Here is a 19,811-nt window from a genome sequence, read left to right as displayed (position 1 = left end):
GACCATTGGCATGAAGGATGAGAAAGTGATGGGAAACAAAGCACGTCTTCTGTAGCTCATGTTGAATGGTGCCAACAACTGTGATCCGTGTCTGTAATCTGTAGGGAATATGAGGCTGGTAGCACTGAAGTCTTGCATCTGATTTGCCGCAGAAGAGGCAGCTCAAGGCAGGCAGTGCCTACTGTCTCTGTCCACCAAAGCAGAGTCAAACAGTGCACATTGAGACCCACTTGCAGTGTTTAGACTGTAGTGGAGACTGAATATGCTACAGCATCTGGGATACCTTCTCATAGCTTAGTGACTGTATAGGAGCTAATGTACCTCTTTAGGTGCTTGGTTTGTTGTTTCTTTTTTCCCATAAAGATGTTTTAAACCCTTATACCACTTGATTTTTAGCTAATTCTTCAATATTCCTCACTATTATTATATTTACAGAAAATACATTATCCACAGACTGAATTTTGCAGGTGTTACACTGCTAAGGCAAGATGGTCTTGCCAGCATAGCATATGCTGGGGTTACATTCTGTATGTAGCCTACTGATTCTCTGAAGAGTCTGGCAGATGTGATCCTGAACAGAGGGGAAAATATGAGCTCAAAGTGGCTAATGTGCTTCTCAGACTAACTACTGGAACATCCAACACATGCTCCTAAAGCTGCTAAGTTTCTATTAAATTCCTTTGCAGGTCGTATTTAGCAGACAGCTTTCCTTGCAGGTTGCAATGCTAGTTGGAACCTAACCCGACCATTTAAGTAGAACTGGTTTTCTTTCTCTGGAACCTACATCAGACTGAAGGAGAGGATTGTTTCTTTCTTTCTGCTTTCTGTCCTCAGAGGGGTTTGGGTTTTGTGTGTCTGTGTGTGCCATCACTCATTTAACGAGAGCAAAACAAAAAAGTAGACAAGCAGCAGACTTCCTTGCAGGGAGTTCTCCCCATGCTCAAGTTTGGATGTATCCCTCTGCCATTTGCCTCCACCTACTCCTTCCTATTTTCTCTCATCCTTCATTCATTTGTACCCTATCCTACAGCCAACTACTTTAAAGGCAAAAAAAAAAAAAGTCCTCTTTTTCTCTTTTTCTATGTTCTTCTCCCAGGCATGCTTGTCATTATGTTTGCAGGCAAAACAAAGAAAGATCACTCAGTCACTCCCTCTGCAGCTTCCCTGAAGTGAACTCAGTTGTTGTTTCATTGGGATTTAGAAGTGCTGTGTAGTGGGCACATCTCAAAGGGTTCACTTCCACAGACTGTACTTATTTTTTTAATAAAGGTGTTGCAGGGTTGGATGTGAGAGCATAGATAAGTTCATTTGGGGTTTTTTTGGGTTTTTTTTGTTTTTTTTTCTTTGTTGAGATAACATTTTTCTCGTATAATCAAGGCTTTCATATTAATAAGTCGTAAAAATAAATATACAGAGTGTATGTGCTGCTTAATATAGGAATTCAGCTGTTGCTTTCCCCCCACACATCTTTCTAATGTTATCCTGAGCATAGTTTTTTCAGCTTTATGAGCTTTGAGTTAGGCTGCTGGGCTTTTCTTGTTACACACTCGCTGGTCTCTACTACCATTCCCACAGTTCTTTAACAGTATTACTTATTGTTGCTTTTCTTGGGATTCATTGTCTGTATCTCACGTCTTTTGCTTTCATGTTTTGGCTTGCAAAGCCTGGGAATTTTTCTTGGAATAGAGCTTTGCTGCTGCTAAAACATGCCTTTTACTCATTGCATTCTTTATAGCTGCAGAAGGCTTTATTGATAGGTAAGCTCTTTTTCTGTTCTTGTAAAAAGTAAAGTAATTGGTTGGTTTCTGAATGACCACTTTTATTATCTGTCTGTTTTAAGGAATGAAATGCCAATGCCAATGGAACCTGAAATGGCAATGCATGCTTGAAAATATTTTCAGTATGCTATGTTCTTGTTTGGAACTTTCTCATTTTTCAAGACTTTTACTTTTCCATGAACTGACTCTGGCTACCTGTAGGTAGTCTTCCATCTCTTCTAGAAATACCCTTTCTTTTTATATTAAAATAAAAAAAAATCAGGGGAGGGCTGAGAGGGCGGGGTTAAAGCAAAATATAGGTAAGGCTGGAAAATTGTCTATCTTGGTAGGGCAGGTTGCTGCAGTGCACAAGAATATTAAACTGTTGAGGACTTTAAAAGAGAACTGGCTGTTAAAGTGTGCGTTTGGATGTTAATTGTATAAGGTAATTGAAACTTATTTACAGTCAGTTCAGTAGCATTGTGCTTCTCTTCTCAAATTACAGGTGAGTGTTCTTACAGATCAAGTGGAAGCTCAAGGAGAGAAAATCCGGGACTTAGAAATCTGTCTTGAGGGGCATCAGTTGAAACTGAATGCCACAGAAGAAATGCTTCAACAGGTAAAAGTCTGGGTTGGGAAGCTTCTTGCATAACCTCCAGCAGAGGGGTGAACATACATGGTCAGCTTGTCTGCGTGTGTGAGTGCATTTAGCAACAAGATAAAATGGGGGAAAAATGCCTCTTTCATTGTTCTCTTGCTGCTTTGTACCTTTCCCCCCGCCCCCCAATAAATGTTTCTTTGTTTTCCTGTTGCAGAAATGTTTTACTGCTGGTTGCATAATACTGTACATGGCAGCATGTAAAATGAAACTATTGTGTCTTATTTGTACTGTGTTGACGAACTACATTTGGACATGCCTGTTGAGTAACTGGTTAGGCAGGTTAAATGTATCTAATATATGTAGGAGTTATACAATTAAGTTTTATTTAAATATTGTCTGGTTTTGTATGGCTTTGAAGTTGAACATGTAGTAAGTTGAAATGAGTTACTGTATCAAGTTTGGCTTTATAACCATTTTTTCTTAATTTAGGAGCTTTCCACTTATTTTTGAAAGAAAATTAGTGCATAAAGCGCACTAAAATTTAGTGCATATTTGAATTGACAGTTTCAGGATATGTGATTTAATTTTTGCTTATTCACGTTATATGTTGAGGGGGCAGAAGAAATATTAAGTTAAATACCTTACATGTCATGTGTAACTGCAGAGCTGGCAGGTCTGTTGATGCAAAAGAACTTTCCTGATGCAATTTTCTGTTTTTATGGATGCAGATCATGCACTGGTAATACAGTACACGGTTATCAAAAATAGATTTGAAACTGTAAATAACCCTCAAAATCTATGCCAGAAATTTGGAAGGATAGATATTGTTCCTTATGAACTTACTTCCTCTCCTTACCCAAAATGTTGTGTTATAAATTTACTATTTTCATCTATGTGAAATACACAAGTTTCTTCATGAACTAATCATAGCTTTAAATTATGATAAAGATCCCTATAATATGTATGCTAACAGTGGCAGTTTCTATAAGATAAACTTGTATCTTAAACCTTTTAAAGTTATAATTCTCAAAGCTTCTCTAAAAAAGAACATGGACTCACACAACTTTTGCAGCCCAAAATATTATGTATTATAGAAGTTATATTCTCATACATAAATGAGGGAATGTTTTTAAATATGCAGCTAGTGAGTGCATTTAGTTTCCCCATGAGATCTGAAGTGAAATTCAAAGAACAGTAACTATTTAAGATATGAAAATCTGTTTTCAAACTTCAGGAAATCATTCACAATAGCGTAGAAGTTTACTGTTTTAATCTACAACTAGATAGTTGTTCTGTGACTTCTGCCAAAACTGGTTGTTGTTTCTGTAACTTAAAATTTTCTGCTCTGATAGTACTCTGGGGAAGCCATGAATTTAAAGCCTGATTTAACAGAACACTGAGGCATCTGAAAGTAGAATATATTACTGCCGTGTACATTGCTACTTCAGTGAAAACATTTTAATCTACCCATGTGGCATTAGGCATGTGCACAAATTGCTTATGAAGCTGATCCTAAAGTGATAAGCTGCAAAAGTCTGTACTAAAGCTAAAGAAGTCAGAGAAACTCCAAATATATTTAACATAACCCTTGAATTCAAATTTTGAGATCACTTTGAGTGGCTGTAACTGTTGCCAAATGGCAGTAACTTCAAATTTCTTTTCTTTTTTATAACTGAATAGTTGGCAATAAGCTCAAATTTGTTGATTGTTTTGTGTCATACTTTCAAGATCTTGCATTTGAACATAATTTACAGAAATACTGATAAGCTTGCTTGTGGATCACTAAATTTCTAAGTGACTGATCTCTTATGTTTACAGCATATATGATAGCTCAAGTTTGGGTTGGTTTTGTTTTGTTTTGTTTTTTCAAGAGAAAGAATTATGTAGGCCACACCTTGGTAAGGATTTGTGTTTCATTTAATCCTATGAGTTTGTCTCTTTGAACTTTGTATAGAGAGATGAACATACACAAACACATGCTTAGTATTTTAATTTTAGTGAATGATGTGCTTTCAATAGCTGAACCAAAATTAAAAATAAATTCAGTGTGGAACTGAGATATTTAAAATTTATTTTCTCACTGGAATGCAAAAAAAAATTGTGTTAACATTTTAGTTTTGTGAACAGAAAGAAGAGCAAATTAATTAAATACTAGAGGGTGATTAGGGAATGGTAGTTGTGGTGTGTTTCTCAGAGAGATTATATCCCCCAGTAAACAGTAGCATATGGGAAACCCAAGTTAGATCTCTGAAAATCCCAACAGTCAGAGAAATTGTACATTTATTATGGCTCACAAGAGGGCCCTATTTGTAATTAATTTTGAAGGTTCTTTTTGCAGTTCACGTTGTTGAAAAGATTACCCTCTACAGGGGATGAGTTGAGATTTGGAGACAAGAGAATGACCTGATCGTGTGAAGATTATGACATTCTTGTAAGACATGTGGCCAGTAGGCCTTCTTGCAGTCAATTTGTCAAAAGTAGGAGTGAGTGTCTGGCCTCAGGGATTTCAATAGACTGATGGATCAGCCAGGTTTAGATAGAGCTTCAGATCTTCTCAGCCAGCAGTTGCCAGTGTTCTGTACAGGTGCTCATGATGCTTAGCAAAGAAATGAAATATGCTACTGTTGTCACCAAATTTTTTCAGAGAAAACTGTTTAGTGGGCTTTCAAAACTATTTATTTTTTTTACAGTAGACTAACTTATTTCTAATATGAAAAAAATCATCAGCTCTATGTATCTATATAAATACTCTTGCTTTTCAGAAAGACTTCCATTATATTCCTGCAGTGTATGCAAATCCAGTTTGATTTCATGGTTCTGCTTGCTTATTTACAGTATATTAAACTCCACTGATTTTTACCTTTGTGAACTGAAGTCAACTGCTTTTTCACAATGGAAGATGGAATGATAAAGATAATTGCCCTAGCTTGAAAAATCTTTAATATATATTAGTGGAGCTAAACTAAATGCAGTATGGATAAGCATATTATTTACTTGTCTGGGAAAAATATACCTGAGTCCAGGGTAAGTCTTTTTAATTTTGGGAACTGTAAGAAGAGTGTCTTGATTCTGTGCCCCAAATACTAAAATTAAACAAAAAATCATACACTTTAAGATAATTTAATGATGGTATCTGATAATTCTGCAACAAAAAGGGTTTGTAATGCTACCCTGCAAAATCGTTTTTGCTGAATCTATGCTAGCAGAGACTTGTCCATTTTTTCAGGGTGGGGTTACTGGCTCAAATCCTTCTGGCTTATGATTTATGCAAAAGTTGTTTTGAACCCTGCTACAAAGTGATTGTGGAAATGCTTCTGAAACAGCAGCTAAAATAAACTTTATACCAATTACATAAAATGGCTGTTCAGCATTTAGGGTGGACATCTTGAATGTGGAATAGTAGCAAGAGATACTGTTGCTTCTTTGCAGAAAACTCTATCACTCAGAGAACGGTGCGATGTCATTTGCTTAGTCAGAATGTGAACTTGAAGAAATTAGTTGAGCCAGTCTGGAGGTTACTGCCACGAAAAGGAGAAGTCCCCATTCTTCTTTCATTCTTCTCTCTGTTCCTTACCATGTGCTTCTGCAACTTATTTTATACTGACTTCATGCTCATCAAACTTTTTCCTCAATGAGTCAAAGAAAAGTGGCTTGTGGTTTAAAAAGAAGGGGATGCTTTCTGCTGGGTTACTGAGTTGAAACATCTCTCTGAAAAGGTTAAGGTGTGGCATATAGATGATGGTGAGATGTGCATTTGACCTAGCTGTTTATGAAACAAGAGCCAAAGAAAATCCATCTCAGGATTCTCCTGTTTCTCAAACACTGCTATGTGGCAGATGTAGAGATGCCCTAGTGTGCACAGTTACAGATAATACTTTCATGAGATGTGATGCTTCTAGTGTCAAACTCAACATTTTGCTTTGGTAAGGATGCTTGCTCCACAACTGATCAGGATAAAGCTTTTTTTACCTAGAAGGTGTTTGCATTCTCTTTCTTTAAAAACAAAGTATGTGTTTGAAAACTCATGAAAGTCAATGGCAAAACTTTAAATCTGTCCTTAAGTATGATTCTGATGTGGGCCAAGGAACACAGTTCCTGAATCATCCTTCATTGTAAATGGTAAGGGAAAATTTTCTGGGGCATGACTGAGAGCAAGACACCAGTTTAGTCTCACTGAATTTCCTCCCAGTGGTATCTCCGTCTTTGCCATCAAATGTGTAAAGGACATGGAAATGCCAGCATGAGTGAATAGTTACTTGCCTTGCTGCTTAGCACATAATAATGAATGCCTTTGAAATAATAAAAAAAAAAAACAAACCCAAACTCCTAGAATTATCCTATGAAAGCAATTTGTGCTGTGGCAGTCTATTCCCAGCATACCAGCTGCTTTAAAATGTACAATTACAGCCAATTTTAGAGAACAATGATGTGCGTGTGTGTGTCTTGCTCCAAGATAGTTTGTGGCATTTCAAGTACTTCAGTCAATTTTAAGATATTTTTTTTAGTTTTTTAAGAGAAGATTGAGTCTTGAACATCTGCTACATTAGCTTGGGGGAGCCTCCTATCAACTTTACTTTCATCTGTACTGTGGACAAATGTAGAATAGAACTGGGATGCAGGAGTCATTTTTGCTCTATAAATGTGCCTAACCTCTCATGGTAGGGAATCCATGCTGTCAATCTTGACAACTGTGTTAAGTCAGTTTGAAAAGTGAATTTTCTGCACATACAGATTTCACCTTCACAAATGCACTTCTAAGTGCATTTCTTATGATAATTGTTGTAAGAATATCATTAGTTACCTTTCTGCTATCCCTGTGCTGCATTTGATTTATTTAACAGACCATAGTTCCCATGGAAGTTGTCTGGCATGAAGTAAAAAAGCACTCAGTTTAGTTCGCTTTCCTACTGTGTGGCAGTGTCTTTCCTGTACCTGACCTGTATGAAATCCTAGATGTGGTCTGACTCTGTATTTCCACCTTCCAAATTATTTCTGACACAGAAGTGCAAGAAGCAATCTAGGGGACTCTTGTCAGATAGTTGCATTGTGTAAATATGATTGTGTCTTCTGTCAAGTAAATTCTCTTGCAATGTACAAAGTGTTTGGCTTTAGGCCACTTTAGGCCACTTCTTTCTGTCTTAAAAAATACACACAGAAACTGAAATGCTGGACTGCAAACAGGAGTGAATTTCTGTTTCTCAGGTCTGTTTACAGCCAGCTTCTGCCTGGGTGCATGGAGCAGGGGGAAGTGCGCCAGAGAATGCCCCTTGTGAGGCACAATGGAGAATCTTTAAAAACACCCGTGGATTAAACGAATGCAGGGAGGAGCTGTATTGAGAATAGAAACTTGAATCCAACACAGTTTACTGTGTACCTGTTCTGGTTTTGCAGTTTTCTTATACTTGGGGGAGCCAGAATCCTGTCTTGGTTGCAGGGTATAAATCTAGTGTGTATCTGTTTGCTTCTCAGGAACTTTGCTGGCCGGCAAAGATCATTCCTTCAACTTTCAGTTGCCTGAGTTATCTGATCTTAGATGAATTTCAGCACTTGTTTATAGCATGCAGTAACTTCTTGCCAGAAGCTAGCTTAGTGTTTCAGATTTTGAAGCGTGCTCTCTGCTACTCTGGAGTGAGGCATCAGGTTTTCAGTGTGTGCTCCCAAGTTCTGCAGCATATCTACACAGGTGAGCATTACACTGCTTTGTTAATTTTACAGTTAATGTAGGCATGAATCTGCTGGTCAGGTGTATGCTGTGCAAATCGGCAGTGCTGTGGGAAGCTCTGTCCTTTTTTGTTGCTTAACTATGTAATGGACAAATGATGAATTGGAGGACTGTAATATACTCTCTGCTACTAACTCGCACCATTTCATGGCGATTACACATGTACATTGCTCTCAGCTGTGTTTTCAGTTAAGCAAATATCTTATTTCTACCACAGCTGACACACAGCACTTAAAATGGGCAGTCCTCATTAGCAGTGGTTCTTGGTGAATTTTGCTTACCAGGTATGTAGCATGGTCAGTCTTTCTGTCTCCTTTTTTTGTTTGGATTTTAATAAGGATGAAAATTACAGAATTTTTGAGTATTGTATTTTGTACAGTGCGCAAGTGCAAAATGGAATCTTTGGGGGTTTTTTCCTCCCACTTGACTAAAATCTTACTTATGGTTTCTCAATCAGTGTATGGCATGATTGTTCCTTCTGTTTTGTGGAGTGCTAAATATCATGGAATTTCTGTGCTTGCAGCTGACAGCCTAGAAAAGCATAGTGTCCTCTTTCTAAGCTACTTTCTGTCATGTCTTTTTTATGAGAATTATGTATTTCCAAGACAACACAATGTGCGAGTTATATATATACAGCATATGCCTCAGTTTCATTTGGAATATTGAAAAACATGATTAAATACTTTAAAAGTAGACAGTGTAGGTTTTAAAAATACAGTTGTGTTTGGAAATAGTTTGCTGTTGATTGATCTGTCTGGCACATGCATATTGTAGCTTCTGCATGACTCATCTTTGTAATTATTCTACTTGAAAATAGGTTTTTCCCTTTAAAAGTTGAGTTTTGAAAAGAGAATTTTGAGTAATGAAATTATACTTATCGCACATATTAAAATTAAAACCAAGTATCTTGTTTTATAAATAAAGTTCCCTAGGATATGCTCTATTTCTGTTCTGTATTTCAGCTCATTAAGATCCTCCTAAAGCTGCTTCAGCCCAAATTACCATTTTGCCTGTCTTATAGTATTGCTTTTGCTTTAAAACCAATAACATAAATTTGTATTTTCTTTTCTTACAATTGCATATTTATTCTAGCTGAATTCAAATTGCATCATACCACTGAAATACACCATAATTTCTCTGTAACAAAATGGGTCACATTCTTAATGAGCTGTTCACTGTGAGCATCTGCTTGAAGATGAAAATAATTGCTTCCAGATGTTACCATTTCAAGAGGGGACATATACTTTAAGCGGCACTTTCTTTCAAAGCAGGAGTTAGACTCTCTAGATGCAAGAGAAATTGTCAGCTGTTTTAAATCAGTGTAGCTCCACTGAAAACAAACTAGGGATAGTTAGCTATTTTGTCTATTTTAAGACAAGAGTTTTATGCCAGTTCACACTGGCTGGGAATTTGGTTCTCCATCTTCAGAGCAAACTGCAAAATTTTGTTTGAGTTGATTGAAAAAAAACCCAAACGTCAGCTGCCTTAATGCTCACTTATACCAGATAGCGCTCTGGTGTTCACATGGAGCTACTAAACTCAGCATGAGAGGGGTGAGGTATTACTCTCTATTGCATAACTAAGTGCAAGTTGGGGGTCTATAGAAAAATATGGAGTAATGGCAGATGGTGTGCTCGAAGGGTAGATCTTTCGTTAATCTCTAGAGGGATGCCATGTCTCCTTGCCTTATTCAGAAATCTTCCTGTTGTATCATGGAATGCCATAACAGTGTCAAAAAAACCCAACTTCTAAATGATATTTCAGTTCAACAGTGAATAGAGACTGACCAGGGCCAAGATCACTTCACCCTGACAACCTTTTTGGTGCTCAGTGGCCTTGTTTCACATCAAAGTTCTCATTTATAGCTATGTCTTTATTTTCAGAAGTCTGATATAGTCACAGATGTACAGAGCCTGTTCCAGTCTGGATTGGAATGTGCTGCTATGGCTCTTATGCAAATTAGCATCTTTCTGGAAGATAGAGGAGTTACTTGTAATTAGAATTGTAATTCGTACTCACCTTTATAGAAAGCAACCACTAGATAGATTTCATTAGGTAACTGCCTCTGAGAGTTTCTCAGTAAAAAAAAGGCAGTTCACTGTCTTTTCCTGGTCAGTGCTTGATTTATTGCATTTAGAGGAAAAAAACACAACCAAATCATGAGACTGCATTTCTGTTTATTTTCCCACCCATACACAAGTATCATTGTCAATGTCAGCAGGAATGGCCATGGCACTGGGAATAGTGGGTGGCTGAGATAATTGGTGTTGCAATGCAGATGCAAGTTCAGTACTATTTTTAATTCGGGCAGTATTCCCCACCAGACTAAAACAATTTACTTGTAGAGTAGATTTAGGTTCCAAATATTCTTTAACTGTGTAATTTTTTTTAATAACCTTTGTGGGTTCTGTGGCTCCAGGACATGGTCTGCAACATACTGTGCAGTTTATGGGAGAAGAAGACATAAGAAAAGGGTGACAGAGAGTGCAGTTTTGATCACTCAGTAACATCAGAGTAGATCCAGAATAGCTATGGCAGCTTCGGTTAAGTCACTTTTATGTAATTCAAGGCAGAATCTGCTGTGATTCCTCAGTGTGTTTCACATGATGAAAACACTAATGTGAGTTATGAATTAGCAAAAATTTTTTAACCATTTAGAAACCAGTGTTCTTTTGTAAAAATTATTTAGGCACTGTAATTATTGATTTTCCAGTAAGGCCTGAAGTCCTGAATGGTTTGGAGGGTTTTTTTCCTACTCTTTGAAAATGGAGGCCAACAGAAGTATTAACACCAAACTCTCTTATATTTTGGAAGCTGTTTTGAAAGATGCAGGGAAGGTGATTACTGAATGTTTTCCAAACACAGTGGTATCACTGGGTCCAAAGTACACATCTCTTTGCAACCTCAAAAACAAGCTCAGGGTACACAAGCAAAACTCATGGCCAATTATTTCTACTTTACACTGTTACTCAGTCTAGATAATGCCTTTTAGATTCCAGTTTGGGGATACACTTTTTATTTACTGCTGTTACCTCCACAGTGTGTAGTCTTCAGAAGTTACCAAGTACCAAGTAAACTTCCAAGTACTACTGGTATTACTGCTGAATTGCTGCTCGTCTTTGGTACGCTGTTTTGGTTAGGGTGCTTATTCTGTAATATCCTTTATTGAACAACACATTGTAAGAAGTTCTAAAATGTTTAATTGTAATACTAAAGCATAGCTTTTTCTGATGAGTATTTTAGGAAGTAGTCAATTCCTTTGTAATGTGTCATGTAGCATTATGTAGGTTTGTGTTTGCCTAGCCTTAGTATTGTTTTCTGATTTCATGGCTTGCCTGGGGATTAACTCTGCCACATGTTTTCTTGAAGTATGGCAGAGGACACAGTGGCATAGCCATTAACATGGGAGAATGTTTACGTGAAAACAGCTGCAGAACCTGAGAAACACACAGTTCAAAGGGAAATGTGCTTTAATATGAATTTGCCAGTAATCCTTTTTTGTTTGTTTGTTTTGTTTTAGTTACTTTTTCTGCCAGCAGTAGATGCTTACATCAGAGCTATCTTGCTGTGCTTTTTTCCATTGTAAAGCAATAGCGATTGTGACTTTAAGAGAATCATTTTGTTTTTGTATTGAAAGCGTTAAACAATGGGATAGAGGCTTTAGTATGGATCTGCCAGTAAATCATGTCGCATTCTGTCAGTGTTCAATTAAATAACCAGAGAAAATGTTCTGCTTTGATTTCAGGAGTTGCTAAGTCGAACATCACTAGAGACTCAAAAATTAGACTTAATGGCTGAAGTTTCAGACCTGAAGATTAAGCTGGTTGGTATGGAAAAGGAGCAGAGTGAATATGAAGAGAAACAGAACAAAGCTGAGGTGAGTTTCTTTCCTTAGATTGTTTTCTTTTTCCTTCTGTCACATGTCTCTGGTATGCTGTCATGCACCTGAGCATTCAAGCTGAAATTGACATGCAGTAGGATTTTCCGTCCCTACCATTGATCCTGTGAATTCAGTGAAGAATATGATTATGCATTTTTGGGATGTGGTTTCTTTTCCCCTCTTTCATTATACTTCCAGAGGTTGCCATTTGGCTTTAATCAAGGCACAAAGTCCCTTCCAGAAGCATACATTACAGTTGCCGTTCACTTAACCCTTTCCTTTTCACATAAGCTTGGCTGGCATGGCCATGTGAGGCCTATGAGAGCTCTTTTATTTCCTTGTTTATGTGGCAGAGAAGACTTGTCAGACGGTAGTATTGGTGCTACAAGCACTTAGATGATCACCCTTGCTGTTTTCAATGCATTTGTGGGACTTGGGAGATAAAGACAAGGGGCAGGGCATATTCCTCAAATGAGCCTTTCCCCTTGTGGTTACATAATAAATAATGGAAAAAAAAAAAAAAAAAAGAAAAAGTTACATGCATTGGAGGCAATTCTAATCCTTGTTCCCTTTCATATGCGGAGAGTTCTGGTCATCGAAGAAACTTTGCTTTTTACCATATTGATTAAGAAAGACAATATAAAACAGAGAAACATGAATGTGGAATCATGGAAGTGAGCAGCAGGTGGGAGCTGGGAAGGAAAGCAATTATGAAGAAAGTAATTCTTATGAATTGCCATGTGTTGCCCTACTCAATGGTCCTGTAAGGGAACCAACTAACAGAAGAGGATTATCTAGCAAGGGAGGATTGCTAGGTCCAAGATTCATACGTTGCTGACTGAAAAAACTTCCATGTTGACACAGGAGAATTTGAAATCAAGGCAGTGTTAGAAAACTGTTTGATTTCCATAATGTCGCTAGTGGAATATTTGAGATGCATGCATAAGTAATTTACCTGCAGTGACATAATATGTTTGGAGTGTGTTTGTTTTTTGACTTATTTATCCTCAGAAGTTTTCTTTAGAGATCAAAAGATAGCTTAAAGAGAGCAATCCCTGGCAGAGGCTGCAAGCCAGGGAGGCACCAGCTGCTGTTTTTACCATCTATGACTGCCTTATGCTCTTTCACCCATAATTGTCTCTTACTACCTGAAAATCTAAACAGGTCTGTGCAGCTCGTAATTGCTACAGACTTCAGCCTACTCTCAGTAGCCACCTTTCTGAGAGGCCTTCAGCTCTTCCTGGTGTCCAACATGTAATGGAATGAGGGTGCCTAAATTATTGCAGGACATGAAGAGTCAGCCTGACTTCTGGAAGGCAACAAAGGTTTTGAATGCATTTGCATCAACAGAACTTTTAAGTAGGTCTGGGCCTGTGGTAAGGAGGAGGCTATGAGCTGTGAAATTCTTTTGATACTGCAAAAAGGTGTGTGACCCCCTTGGATGGAAAAGTTGAGCATTATTGGGCCTGGAAGCCTTTGCTGTATTGCTGAGTGATAGGAAATGTTCCTGCTGAGGTGGAAAAGGCTTCTAATCTGATGGAAAAGTTGAGAATCATTGTGTTAAGTATGCCCTGAATTATTAACTACCCCAAGATGTGATTAGATTTCTGGCCTGTTGAAAGTTGCAAACCTGTGTATACAGTGCAGGGAAAATGAGTAAGTAAAGCTGTGGGAAATAAACATCATTTCTAGTTTACTTGTTGAGCCATTTAAAAAATTACTTCAGATTGTCCTGAATAAGCATTAATCTAATTTGTAAAGATAAACAGGGGTTGCTTTCGGTCAAATTGGATGCTTTAACCCTGTTACAGCTCCTTTTGTTGTAAATTTCACTAGTTTTTCAATACGAACACTATTTCAAACATAAGAATGAAATTTATTGATATGTTTCCTTTATACTCTTAGACTACAACTGCTGCTTAAATTTGGTAATAGTTTGAGTGTCTTCCTGAACTTCCTGTCTCCTCTGCCCAACTACGTCTTTCTAAGTGAATAAGCCACTTTTAGATACTCAGTCTACGGTTAGTTTGCTCTCATTTACACATACACAGTTGTGTTGCGATAACCTACTTGCTTCAGAATGAAACAGTTCTCCAAACTGACAGTGACCAAATGATGAAATTAACCTCTGAATGTTGTAGCTACTTCAGCATTCTTCTGCAGGTATAGTACCTCAAATGAAATTGCAGTTAGTATTTTTAAATAAGTGCAATAAAGCTACGGGTGACAGCGCTAGAGCCATTTTTATAGACTGCAGCTGGCCAATTCCTGCTTTCAAGACTGAGTTTAGCATTGACAGAGGTGAGGGATTTGATTGAACAGGGATTTGATAGATTTGCTGCTATCAGAAGGTAATAGACCTGAGTTTTCACCCTAGTGTGTGTATTATAGAGGTATCCAGTAGTGAAACCTTTTCAAACAGCTTGTTAATTATGCTCCATGGCTGACCGTGTAATTTCGAAGTATAATAATGGCTTTTAAAAAGTTTAAAATTAAATGTGACATTGCAGAATAATTCAGCTCAAACATCTTTGCTCTGTACTCTAATTTTGTGTCAGCTTATTTCACAGCAGCTGTTTCCAGTCACATGGAATTTAGCTATAGAATTATTTCTCTGGTTGAGTTGGGGGGGAACAAAGCTAATTAAGATATCCTTCTAAATATGAGCAAGTTTTAACGTGTCAGGTTCATTTCACTTTATCTTGTGCAGCTGTTGTTTAAATTTGGTTTTAGTTAGCAGCAAGGAGTTTATCAAGCATCTCTAACCTCTTCTCAAAGGTATTAATTTCACACTGAATGCCACTTGTCTCTGGCTCTTCAAAAGCACATGCTAAATTTAAAGTGCCATCTATTTATATATATAACACAGGGGCTAGGAGAATAGCTGCTTGTAAATGGACTGTCTCACTCTTGACTTTGTCATTTTAATTCCTTTCTTGTGGAATAATGTTTTACTTTTTTCCACAGCAATGCTGTGAAGGTTTCTGAAACCCCACCTGAGGGAGTTTGTGCAGCTTTTCTCTTACCTGAGAAGCCTTAAAAAATTTGGAAATGTGTTTTCTTAACACAGCAAGGTATGAATGATCAGCATTATCAAGTGATTAATGCAGCCCAGATGCCTGCCTTACCTGAACATAGAAGACAAAAGAGACCTCCTGTCACTACCAGGAGACTGCAGAAGTGATTGTCCATTTCAGTTTGCTTAATAGCCTTTTTTGGCATAGGATAAGTTTTGTTGGTTTTGCTTTTTCTTCCCAAGGATCTGAAGCTTGCTGTAAGCTGTTAAATATTTAGTGCATATTTACTTGCAGTTTCAAAGAAACTTGAGTCAGTGAGCCACTGACTCCCACTGGGCAGTCTGGTGTGTTATCTCACCTGAATCAAATTCAAGATATAGTATGTTAATGTTAATATATTTTCATGCTGTAAAGGAATCTCAAAAAGAGAAACTTTTTCTACCTTGAAGATAGAAGAAGTTGTAAGGGCACATATTGCAGCTGAAGTTAATCTGTTTCTCCTCCATAGGTTTCTTATCCTTCACTGGGTAAGGGTTTCTGTAATTTCTGTACTGTCAAGTTTGCCCTGAGGGAAGTCTGTATGGATGCAGAGTGTTTCCAATTCCTGTTTTTAATGTGAGGTGGCAGGGAAAAGAGTGATAATGTTGCATCCAAAGTGTTTCTGAACTCTTCCAAGTTGGCACAACTGGAGCAGCTCTCAGTTTGTGCTCAAATGGCTGTGCATCTTGTTAGAGCAGTCCTTTTTCAGAACCTTGTGTGGTTTAACAGTGTTCTGTCAAAGACAAAAGCCTTGGTGCTTGAAAGAAAGCAAGGGAGATGGATGTGTGTCCTAATGATTCCAGTCGTCGCCAGTTGGTATTGCTCAGTGAGGTATCTGATTGTGGAGATGATGGTAAAAAAGAAACAAGATTAAAGCATGGAGGGTGGAGGGGTTATGGATAGTGTCTAGATTGTACATACAGCCAGTACTACAGGTGTTCTAATTTGCAGTACTCCTAAGAGGAGAGGTAGGTAAGGTTCTCCACACCAGTGTCCTATTGTGTTGCTGCAAAGTGGCCAGTGTCGCCAGTATTCTTTCTAATGTTTTTTGATTGGTCATGGAACTAGTCCTCATTTACATACATTAAGAGTTGGTTGGATGAAAGAGTATGAGCATCAGACATTGTGATCTTAAGAATAATATGTAAGTTAAATATATGCAACCGTTTTCCTGAATTTCATTTTAAACACAGTGCCCTAAAAAAATTATTGATGTGAAACTCTTTTATCTGACACATACACTGTTGAAAGTAAATCTTTGTGAATGTTAGAAGTTGACTGTGGGTGTTGATGCAATTTGAGAGTGGTTATGTTATATGCTTACCTGGTTGGAATAGCATCCTGTCCTTGCAGTAGCTGTTCTTTAGCTTTGTGATTATTGGTTCACCAGAGGGTTGAGACAGCAAGAGGGCTTCTGTGCATTGTAAGGAAGAAGATTCTAAAAAACATGCCATGTCTTCTGTTGCCCTGTCCACTAAAATCTTTCCCCCCTTTTGGAGATGGATTAGTCTCCTCAGATTTATTCCAGTTGAGAAGACTGAGAAATCACAAAACAGATGTTGTTAATGTATGTGAAAATTAAGAGAAAAGCACTCCAAACTTATAATACCTGAGAAATTACCCAAAACTATTTACTACTGAGTTAGGGAATTTAAATGAAATGTTATATAGATTTTAATACTTGTCTTTGGTTTGCTTTCTGTAGCTGGAGTTTTTGTTTGTATCACTGAAACACACAAATCCAAGAATCTGGCCAGCAAATTGGTGCACTTTAATTACTTTTTCTTATGTGGTATCCTTTGATTTCTCCTGTGTATGTTGCTTAACTCTTTCTCCATGTGAAAATACTGCCTAGCTAGCAAGCTAGTAATGGGGTTATTTTTCTGACCCATGCTAGTAAAGAATTACTTTACCAACCCATACTAGTAAAGAATTACTTTACTAGTAATTTCCGTGTATAAATTGTGAAGAGTAGGTTATGGCCCCATCTGAGTACTTAGCAATTTCTTCCTAGTGAATGATTTGGCTGTGTAAATGAACGGAATCAGTTCCTGTTTCAGCAAAAGCGTGCCTCTGAGCCAAAGCCAGTGTGCCTCTGTTGCAGTTCTTCCTGATATCAGACTTCATGTGACTGTAAAAGCTTCCAAAACTGAGGGGCCAAATTTTGATCCTTGTGTTAGAATCAGAATCATGAATTAGTGTGGAATATAGACTCTGTTCTATGTAACCTGTAGCTCTGTGCAATATTCCAGATTTAAATCCATTCACATATACTTTAACAACAGGAAAATACGTAATCTTTTGGGTGTTTTTTTTTTCAGTTTGCCTTTGATGTGTTTTATGTATTTCTTTGTGCTGCAACTGTAGAAGTCTTCTTTGCATCATTTTATTTCTCACTTTTTTTTTTTTTTTATTTCTTTTTGTCTCTTTTTTTCCTTTCTTCCCATGTTTTCAGTCGGTAGTGAACCTGATAAGTGAGCTACAGGAACAGATGTGTAGACTGCAGCTGGAAATTAATAGTAGAATCCAAGAAAGAAATTCTCAAGATAGGAAACCAGACTTGACACCTCATGGTCCTCAGTCTAGTCCAAGATCAGTGGTAGAGACTCTCAGCCAGAAGAATTGTTCTCAGTGCAATGTACGAGAAGTACACCTTAGCCTGTGTATTGCCTCTTCTCTACTCTTGCAGAAACTAAATTCTGCTAACCAGGATTGTGTTGTGAATTACTGGCATTAACCATTGTGGCCTTCATTAGCGAAGAGTGAGGTGGTCTTAAAAACTACAACAAAAAAGACACTCTCCACCCCAGACACCCCACCCCAATTAATAAATTGGGTCACCATTGATGTCTGTCTACTAAAGAACAGGCATCTGTAAGACCTAAGCACTTTCAGGTTTTTTATGAATCTAATTGTACTTTTAAGTCTGTAGTGCTGGTGTGGTGTGTGGGTTGGGTTCTTTTAATTTATTATTTGGGGGGGGTGGGTTTTTTCCATAGTTGAGATTATCTGTTTGAGATGCAGCATGCTGGCATGGTTTGGTAGTTTGCTAGTTTTCCTCACAGTCACCCTAGCTGTGCATGATGGTGCATCCTAACTAGTCCTCTGAACAAAGATTGTTAATTCTTCACTGTGTTAAAAGCTTTACACAGGTATGAAATACAGTTTCAGGTAAGAGTATCTGAAATGTAGCCTTTCTTTTTCTAATGATAATGCTGAAATGAATGGAAGGAGCCATAATAAAAATACATTTAAAATAGCAAATCCAGCACATTTTTCTTTCTTATTTGACACTAGCAGTTACCAGGAAAGCATTTTTGCATTTACATTACAGATCCTAGTTGTATTTGACCAAAACTGTCACATATCAAAACAAAAGCTACTTTGCCTAAACCACTAAAATTTACAGAAGGTGGAATGGTAGTGGTATGCCTGAAAATTTCCATTTTAATATTTGCTTTTAAATCAGTTTGTTTTAGTTACCACCTCTCTTTGGTCACAATTTGGATCCCCAGAACTCATTTTATAAGTAATCTGCTTATATTGTGAGGGAGTTTTTCAGTAACTTTTCTCATAGGTTTATTTTACAGAAGTAATTCATTTGGGCATGATGCCTATTTTGAAAATGGTGCTATTTTTCTGAGCTTGCCTCTGTCCCGAATTGATTAGTGAACTATTAGACTGTACTACAAGCTGCATTTTGAAGAAACCATGAGAGTCAAATCTGGGAATCATTGAAAATAATTTAACCCAAGATATTAGTATGGTTGTTCAACATATATACTATACAGCATTTCGAAATTGGGCTAAGCTTCCAAAATTTTCTTTTCCTGAGTTCATTTTAAGACATTTGGTCTTGTCGGAGTGATATTTAAGAGACAACTTCATCTCTCAGGAGTAGAGGAATAGAAGAGCTGGCTGCAGCTCTTGGCTACTTCAGCTCAGTTTGCAAAGTGGCAAACATTAATGCTTAAAGTAGCATATTTGTGGTTGTATTCGAGTATATGTGTATGGTATTAAATGCCTGTAACTTGCTCGATACTATTTTGTCTGAATGTTATATTTCTTGGTAAGCAGTTTAAACACCTGTTTTGGGCAAGGATTGTCACTTCAGTTTAAGTTGGCAGTCTGGTAGTCTTTTAGCACTGTGTGTTTCTGCTTACTTTATGAGGTGGCTTAAAAACAAAATGAGACTTAAAAAGACAAAACAAAACAAGTAAAACTAACCCTGCAACAAAACCCTGATAGTTGATGTTACATGAGACAGTAGTTGCAGATTTTTTGGCTCATTTTCACCAAGACACACATGACTTCATCAAGATCAGCTATCTTCCTTAATACGGATAGGAAACTTTTTCATAATTTCAAGTGGAGAGTTTGAGAAAGTATTCCTTATCTTTCAATTAAAAATATTTTTTTTGTCTTCTAAGACTAGGTCACAGTTTTTAATGTGGTGCTTCAGTGTTCACTACTGTGTGGTTCATGCATGATCTTTAATTCAGGACTATGAAAAATTACTACCAGAGAAATCTTACTTACAGCTGCTGTTCTTCCTTTGCAGGGTTTGCTTCAGGAACTTAGACACCTCAAAATTAAAGTGGAAGAACTGGAAAATGAAAGAAATCAATATGAGTGGAAATTAAAAGCAACTAAAGTAAGCAGAATACTTGGCATTTACTAGTGACAGACATTTCAGCTGGAAAGGGAAATATTTACTCTTCTTGCAATTGCCTTATGTCAGGGCCTACTATGAGTCAAGTTTTCTTCAGCCATCTTTGGAATGAGTATTTTGGTT

At 37.4% G+C, this 19,811-nt stretch overlaps 1 protein-coding gene across 13 annotated transcripts in view; it reads left to right on the top strand.

Moving 5' to 3' along the window:
• The window catches only part of PPFIBP2 (PPFIA binding protein 2), a 106,963-nt gene that overhangs the window by 61,358 nt on the left and 25,794 nt on the right, over positions 1-19,811 (top strand). For 12 of the 13 annotated variants that reach the window (XM_065683113.1, XM_065683115.1, XM_065683105.1 and 9 more), the window contains 3 exons: positions 2,263-2,376; positions 11,826-11,957; positions 19,578-19,670. In XM_065683113.1, coding sequence (XP_065539185.1) covers positions 2,263-2,376; positions 11,826-11,957; positions 19,578-19,670 — 339 coding nt within the window. Of the gene's footprint in view, positions 1-2,262; positions 2,377-8,323; positions 8,365-11,825; positions 11,958-19,577; positions 19,671-19,811 lie in introns of those variants that run through there. The other variant, XM_065683114.1, reaches the window with a different exon arrangement.

The sequence above is a fragment of the Lathamus discolor genome, chromosome 6, assembly GCF_037157495.1.
Source record: "Lathamus discolor isolate bLatDis1 chromosome 6, bLatDis1.hap1, whole genome shotgun sequence".
Classification (NCBI taxonomy): Eukaryota; Metazoa; Chordata; class Aves; order Psittaciformes; family Psittacidae; genus Lathamus; species Lathamus discolor.
The sequence above is the reverse complement of the archived record's forward strand: the minus strand, read 5'-3'. Positions and strand labels throughout refer to the sequence as shown.